The sequence below is a fragment of the Sander vitreus genome, chromosome 17 (genome assembly GCF_031162955.1).
Source record: "Sander vitreus isolate 19-12246 chromosome 17, sanVit1, whole genome shotgun sequence".
Lineage (NCBI taxonomy): Eukaryota > Metazoa > Chordata > Actinopteri > Perciformes > Percidae > Sander > Sander vitreus.
In genome coordinates this window covers 28,051,422-28,059,716 of record NC_135871.1, presented here as the reverse complement: position 1 = coordinate 28,059,716, position 8,295 = coordinate 28,051,422, and the positions used below count along the sequence as shown (strand labels likewise).

At 42.4% G+C, this 8,295-nt stretch overlaps 1 protein-coding gene across 1 annotated transcript in view; it reads left to right on the top strand.

Annotated features, from left to right (window-relative positions):
* Positions 1 to 5,765: 5,765 nt before the first annotated feature.
* Positions 5,766 to 8,295, top strand: part of nrg3a (neuregulin 3a) — a 402,653-nt gene continuing 400,123 nt past the window's right edge. Inside the window, exon 1 of the mRNA XM_078273801.1 lies at positions 5,766 to 6,486. Within this exon, the coding sequence (XP_078129927.1) occupies positions 5,766 to 6,486 (721 nt within the window). The remainder of the gene's footprint in view (positions 6,487 to 8,295) is intronic.

The window sequence follows — 8,295 nt, the reverse complement described above, 5'->3', positions numbered from 1 at the left end:
TGTTGTCTTCTTGTGATTGGTAGGAAATACATTTGTTTTGCCCTTTAATTAAAAAGCAGGTTGCAGTGTGGGAGGCCAGATAATGGGGAAGAGCAATAATATCCAAACAGAAATCATCAAAAAGCATGCAGGCGTCAGCAGACTTTGTTTTTCTCTGTGCATATGAATGTACGTTTTTGGTGCAGGTCAATGAAGCTGCATCCTTCCCCGACATTGGTCTGTGAGTGAGTTATTGCTGCCCAGTAGAGTGGTATCTTAAATCTGACGCATACAAATTATGCATGCCTCTCTAAAAAAAAAAGATAATAAGTGACATTAGTCCACATCTCTGTCTGCTGAATCAGCAGATGATGAGAGGGCTTCCCAACACTGGTAATGGAACGGGAAGTGGACTGTAGTAACAAATGTGCTTTCTCAGTGCTGGCTGGATATCAGTGCTTGCATGGAATTGCAATAGGGGGGAAATGCAGACTGTCTTTGGGCCACTGAAAAGGATGACAATATTCTAATCTATGTGTTTGAGCCAGGTTTGAAGCTTTTGTTGATATAACTGATGATGAACACATCACTCTAATCTAACACTAGACCTATTTTATGAGATATAATAGGATTATATTGCATGGTGGTAAACAACAGATGGCATGGGGATGTAGAAAACATCAGCACTGAAAGTGAGTATTTTCCAACTTTAAGTGTCACAGAACAAAAGCTTAAAAATAAAACTACGTCTAAATATAATCCCTGCATTGTGACATTGTGGACAGTTCAAGCTGACAGCAGGATTATAAAACAAATACACTATTTACATATGTAAATGCTTACAATGTTACAAAGGAGACAAAAGCTTTATGGTGAATGTTCTTTAATTCCATCTTCAGATTTTCTTTGTTATATTATTGTAAACGGAATATCTTTGGATATTGCATTCTCAGTTGGACAACACAAGCCATTTGATAATGTCACTTTGGGCTCTAAGAAAGTTACATTGGCATAATTATATTTTGTTGAATTTTCTAGACATTTTTCTTCCACAAACTATGTGTTACAGTCCTCAGATTTTGACAATGTAGTTGTTCAAAACTGCGCCACACTCAGACAAAGTCAACATGAGTGCAGTGCAAAGACGTACTGATCTTGTTCACCATTGGATTCCACTGCACAGGCACTATTCTCACTGTAGGTAAGGACAAGTAATTAATCCATAACCCAGCACAGGCCATGATATATTCTAATTAAGCACAGTTAAGGGTTGTCTTGTCGCAGATTTTTTCTGTAGTCAATTACAAACTGTAACACTACTTACTTATCTATACATAGAATACATAGGCCGGGGCGCCTGGGTGATTCGCCTGGTGGAGCGTGTAAGGGTATGTACAAATGCTCAGTCCTCACTGCATCGGCAGTGGGTTGGATACCGGCCTGCAGCCCTTTGCTGCATATCGTTCCCCCTCTCTGTCACCTGTCATGTCTAAGCTGTCCTATCAAATGAGGGCCTAAAATGCCACAACAAAAAAAGAATACATACCTATTAACAATCAAAATTTAAGTTTCCACTATTGGATATTATATCTGATTTAAAAGATGAAGAGAGACTCGGATCTTCTGGTTCTGTAGCAGTGGACCATTCAGTTTTATAATTACAGGTGCATTTCAAACAAAAAACAAAATGGGTTTTCTTCATTAAGTAGAGGTGCAGATAGGTTAGCATTTAACTTGCGTCCCTGTGGCTGTTTGCCAATGTGATTATTGATGATTCTTTCAAACCACAACATTGTCGTTATGGCTGCTTCAACAGACTTGTGCTGCCATATATTTGAATATCAGAAGACGAGAGAAAGAGTTGTGGAAATCCACAACATCCCTTGAGTTTCCCCGTGGGACCAGTTGAGGGATTCTCCTATAGTACAGGCAGATGGCTATCTGCATGATTTTATGTGTGTGCCCATCCTCCTGTGATGCTATCACATCCTTGTAGACACACTTCACAACACGGTCATGCACACAAAGATAAAGTCACAGTACATCAGAGGAAACTGGCTTACAACAAGCAGCTTTAAGGTTGTTTTACATACTGATGTACACTGTTAAATTGATTTGAACCCAGGCTGGATTTACTGAGGCTCAACTATTCAAACTGGCTGATTGACATACTGGTCAAGTAAGCAGTGATGCAAGACTGAAAATATTGTTCTCCACACTATTTCCTCTTGACTTATGGGTCTATTAATTATTGTATTTTATCTGCATTTCTTCGAACTTTGTTGTCCCTTACTCCATAAATCTGTCTTTTAAAAAATATTAAAAGAGCAGACTCAATTAATATAAAGGTTAAACAAAGGATAAAAGATCCCCAGTTTAAAGTAAAAACATAATAAAAAAAGGTAATGCTTGTGTCACATGGTTGTGTGAGGTCCTTAGTTACCAGCAACACAATTTGTTTCCACTGTTAAAAAAAACTTAGAAGTTCCACAGAATGGTTTGTTTAATGTATTTATTTAAAAATCAAACCGGTTACTTCTGCACATCAATAGGAAATGACAAAAAAACTTAAAAACACAACTCTCCTCTGGCAGGTCACATCAGGGATTCTCTTTCTTTTTCCTCCTTTTCCCTTTTTCTTCCTCCTGCACCTGTTTTGCGTAACTTTAACAAGTACATCATTAGATCCTGCGGCCAATCATGAGCTGTGGGGGGGGGGGGTGGTCCAGGCAAACACAGCTGCTTCTCATAATCCTAATTCCCAGTCCAACAAACAATTATAAAAACACAGCAAATCCCCAAACCAGGCAAATAACAACTGTTAAAGGGGAACTGTGCAGCTTTTTTAGCTTAATTTACCTTGACTGAACAGCTTCGGAGTCATTGGAATGGTTATGTGACTTTTTTCGAGTTGAACGGTGGTCGTCTCGCTCCCCCCTAGCGCCTGTGAGCTGAAAAACCACCCTTGCAACTTTCGGCCGGCGATGTATCGAATTGCTTCATGGCACTGCACACATACCCCCATTCAGGAACCGGCTAACAAGGTAGCGATGGAGTTTTTCACGCTATCGTCATGGCTGAGCCAGCAAAAAAGAAGCAGAAAGCTAGGAAAGCATTGTCGGAGGAACAGAGAAAGAGGAAACGGAAGGCTGACCGAGCGAGGAGTCAGACACAGGTAAACATAAGAGCTGACAAATATCTATTCTGAAGCTGTAGGGGGAGCTCGGCAAAGAAATGGCCAAAACTACATAGCGCCTCTTTAAAACATGCAACACATCTACCACTAAAACCAAATGAAAAATACACTGCTAAAACTCAAATTAGGCAATTAACCAAAACATGCAACTTTGGGAACGAAATGAAAAGCTGCCTACAGTCACATCCTGACACTTGATGGTTGCACGATTATAGTAATTCCATACAATAAGGGCCTCAAACAACATAATAAATAAGGAGACTATTATATAAAAAAAACTACATTTATTCATACATGTAGAGCTACCTTTGGAAAGACTACATGATTTCACCCAAATATAAGACTGTTTTATAGTTGTTATGCAATTCTGACCAATTTCCAGTGTATCCGCATGAATACTAAACATGGCATTAAATAAATTCTTAAGTTTGGTCTTTGGTTTGATAATCCATCTCTCCTTCCTTATTTAGTTTTTTTTCCCCAGTCTCTTCTCTGATGCCGTGCAGTGGGCGGGGCCGAGTGAGGGACGGCTCCTGCATTGTGCCTCTGCTCTGATCCGTCTGGGACTGAGGCTTCTCGCTCGTAACTGCCTCAACTGCCGCTGCAGAGCTTTCTCTTCCTATCCCCCCCTCCCACACTCATTATCTTTATCTGTACACACACCTCCACTCCCCTTTTCCCTTTCTTTCTTTTTTTTTTCTAGCTTTCTGTATGCATTCTGCATCTTTACTCGCTCCCCTCTCTGTTAACAGAGGTGGGCAAGCTTCCCAGTGCTGGTGCATCTAGCAGGTGCAGCCTCTTTCTCTCCTCCTCCCTCCCTTCTCCTCTCTCTCTCTCTCTCTCTCTCTCTCTCTCTCTCTCTCTTCCCTTGCTCAACCAGTGTGCACACTTGACTCTGTCTGTGCCTGCGTTTTTTTTCTCCCCTTTCTCATTTGGTCTCTGTCTCTCAGCAGCGGCAGCTCAGGGAGGCAGCTGTATGTGCGTCTGCATAACAATTGCCACAGGTAAAGACAGCTGCATCGTCGGATGTTGCCAACCCCACGAGGGGTTTTGCTGCTGCGGTTGCAAGTTCTCATCCCAGCACGGGGCACACATTTCCAATCATCTTCTGGAAAGCATCCTGGAGGGAAGGACAAGCAGAGGATCCCAGCAACCCGACCAACAAATCAGAAGCTGACTTAAAAGAGCACAGGCTTTCAGGGACTGAGGAAAAAACACCACTCAGAGAGAGACAAGAGAGCATCAGTGGGATATTTTTAAACATTGTAGCCTCCTGTTTGTGTTTTTTTTGTTTTTATCTCTTGCTTTCTGCTCTTTCTGCATTAATCATTTCATCCACTCCCTGCATCTCATCCACTTCCTCTCTCATTTCATCCTTCTGTGGCGGAATGTCCCCTGCAAATAGATGAGAAGAGTCTTTCTGAGCGGTTGCTGCAGTATTAACGGACAGTATACTGAGACAGCAGGGCGCTGAGCGGACAGCTTGGGTAAATCTGATCCATTATAGCCGACTGGAGAAGGAGCAGGATCACGCGTCGCAGTTGCAGATTTATCCGCCCTGTGATACCACTGCGCGACAACACCCCTCATTCTTTTTTTTTCTTCTCCTCCCTCTCTCTGTCCTCATCTAAAGTGTTGCTTTGTGACTGGATCAAGATAATTACTTGGATTCTACTGCTTTATTTTCAGCCTGACTGGGATTTAGAGTACACATAAAGGAAGCAAAGTGGGTTTGGAGCCAAAGAGTGAAAAAGAAAAGAAAAGAAGTCTTTAAATAAAAGAGACGCTTGTTGAAAAGAAACGCGGATAATACAAGGAAAGTGTTCAACGGATGCATAAGCGACAGATCTCTCGCTCTCTTTCAGTTACAAAAGAGACCAATTTTGGGAGCTGAGGGGACGCTGACTCGGCTAAAGCTGTTAGAACAGGCTGCGTTGAGAAACATCTTTATTTTTTGTGGTCCTGCACAAGGTGGGGAGGCAACAAGACCCACCCTGCAAGTTTCCCTCCCCTCGTTAGATGATACTGTCCCGTCGTGGATTCTGCTTGGAAGGGACACATATGCATGTTAAGTAGAAAAAGCTGTGGATTTTTGCTGCAGTGACATCTGAACACTGATGCCACAGATTCCTCATAGATGTGAAGCTGTTCCTTCCCACCCATCTCTCCCTCCTGTCCCTCTTTCTCCTTGTTAGAACACTACTTCTTCTCTTCTGGCTTACCCTGCTGTGAACGTTCTTGAAGTTCACTGTTACTTCAGTTGGACATCGGGAGTTGTGTCGGACTAAACACGGACTAATCGGGCGATTATCCGTCTACGCCAGCTCTCCCATTTTTCACTGGGTGTCTCTACGTGTGAATGTGTGTGCTTGTGTGTTTGTGATAGCTTGTCTGCATGTATCTCCTGCACCCCTCCCTTTCTCTTTATCCTTGGATTACATATATGTGTACATGTTATTGAGCATCCCATTCCTGTGAGGTCCTTTAGTATCCATTATATCACCTTTCCCTTTGTCTGTTCTCATTGTTCTGCATTGTTGGGAACCTTTCTGCCATGTGCTACCAATGCTTATCACAGGGTTAACCCTCAATGAGCCATAAAGGACGGAAAGAAAGGATGAGCGAGTGTTCTGGGGCAGCTGTTTCAGGGGCGGTGATCCTGGAGGAGCCTGAGGGTTCAGGGGCTTCAGGGGGCCGTGGTGAGGGCCAGGCCCAGGATCAGGGTCCCCTTCGCTGTGCCGTTTGGCCACGCCAGCAGACATGGCTGTGTGTGGTCCCCTTACTTATTGGTTTCATTGGCCTTGGATTGAGCCTGATGCTGCTGAAATGGATTGTTGTTGGTACAGTGCGGGATTACGTGCCAACAGACCTGGTGGATGCTAATCGGATAGGCCAGGATCCTATCTTCCTCTCCAAGCCAAGCGGGATTCCCAAAAGTCCCGATACTACAACCACCACAACTACTCCGACAGTTGATGGTGGGAACCCCACACCTCGAACTGGAACTTTTGCGAAAGGAAGACCTCGTTCCACTGCTACTACCACAACTATAAACCCAAAAGGGGGTGGAGCCTCGGGGAGCCAAGTCACCCCTCGGAATCCTGTAAATCGTAATGGACGAGGACCTTCGGCTTTTACTACTACTGCAGTGCCACGGAAGACCTTCATAATTGGAGCAGCAACATCTAGCCCCTCACCGTCCAATCCAACTGTACTCCATGACTCTACGCAGATGTGGACCCTGGAGCATACTACTACTGAGACGGTCTCCACCACGCTCACCACGCGTACACACGGCCACCGCAAGACACGTAAGTCACTTGCATCAGTAAAGGCTTGCCCAGGTTCTTGTACAATCAGAATGTAAAGAGCAATTTAGTTTTCTGGCTTGAAACATCAACACAAGGACAACATATTTGGTCTATGACAACTTGTGAGTTGGCTTAGTTGAAGAGATTAATGGGCATATTCACAAATTACATTCCACAGGTGTGTTTCCTTTATCACAGACTGAAGTGTGAAGGTTGATATTTGAGCAGCAATTCATTTCTGATAATGTAAGATTTTACAGTTTATTGGAGACCATTTTGTTTGCAACCATCACCATGTACTACCATTCTGTTTTGGAAATTGTGTATTTGACACTCCTGTAGGCTGGGAATTGCAGAAGAGTGATCAATAGCATTGATCGGTATAGTAAGGCTATCTTCTTTGGTGTATCATGTCCTGAAGGGATAGTAAGCAGCACTGCAACGTCCTCTTCAGCAACATTGAATGAGTTTAAAATGGTGGTACAGTACATTCAGTAAGCTATGACTTTGGATTAGAAAGTAGAAAATAGTTGTATGGTATTTGGTGATAGTAAGTTGATGTTACCATCACACAACCTTGACGTGAAGGATTGCTACAAAGCATCAGTCGTGTTGTTTTTTCAGATAACAATTTGCAATACTGTATAATTAGAGCAATTCGATAATCAAGGTGATTTTTTTTGTGATGAGGTAGAATAAGTTAAGTTAGGTAAAAACAATAACATAGACAGAGTGTGGAAATATGTACACTAAGTGGTTTTGATAACTTGCTGCAACCTCCAAGCATTAAAGTTGGAGTATTAAGTTGTTTTGTTCCTGTAAAACTTTAAACGTACTTGATGCTTATAATGTTGGGACATTAACAAGCTAACTGTGGCCCAGGTAAACTGCTTATTTGTTGCATTTAAAATGACTTGAAAAGAAATGTGTTAATCCATCCGTTAATGGATGCTGACTCATGTACTTCTGTTTTCACCATCTCTGTCCTTGACGTAAGTCATGATAAGCACACATGCTATTGATCAATGCTATGGGGATTTTGTTGCAGCGTTCAATAACACACGCACACACACACACACACACACACACACACACACACACACACACACACACACACACACGGTATAAACACAGCTTCCTCCATGATAAATCTCTCTCCTCTCAAAATGGTGTCATATTATGTATTGGACTTTTCTCTGCTTGTGATGTTCGTTTCTCTGATCCCGGCTTGGGCACACACATACAGACAATTTTCAGAGTGACAGGAGTGGCTTATATTTTTTAACAGTGGGACATCATGCTCTTTCCCATGTCTGCAGTGAAAAAAAGGTCACAAGTCAGGAAGCTTTTGTTGAAAACAGGTGCTACAGGCATCTCCTATACTGTCAATATCTTCTTGGAGTTTAATATTGCAAATGCAGTCCTATACTGTTACACCACTTAGTGTCAAGGTATGGACCAATTAGATATGGTAGATGCATTTGCTGTATGTTATGAATGAATGTGTTCTGACCTAAATGGCTCTGTTATGGCATTCAAGCTTGGCTATTGTTGCTATTTTTCTCATCATATAGTCGGTTGTAATGTGTGATATACACGATGGCCGCCTTTTTTTGTTGAATTATTTATAGTTATATGATGTGAGGAACTAAATCACATCCCACCTGCTGTGGCTTGCCTGCTTGACTGCAAAGGTGCATCCGCTTCTTTTGTGTCCATGATAATGAAAACGTTCCCAGATTACACCAGAGACCAGGGGATGTTCCCCCTGATAATTAGAAACATATAGGGCGAAAAGTGTGTATCATT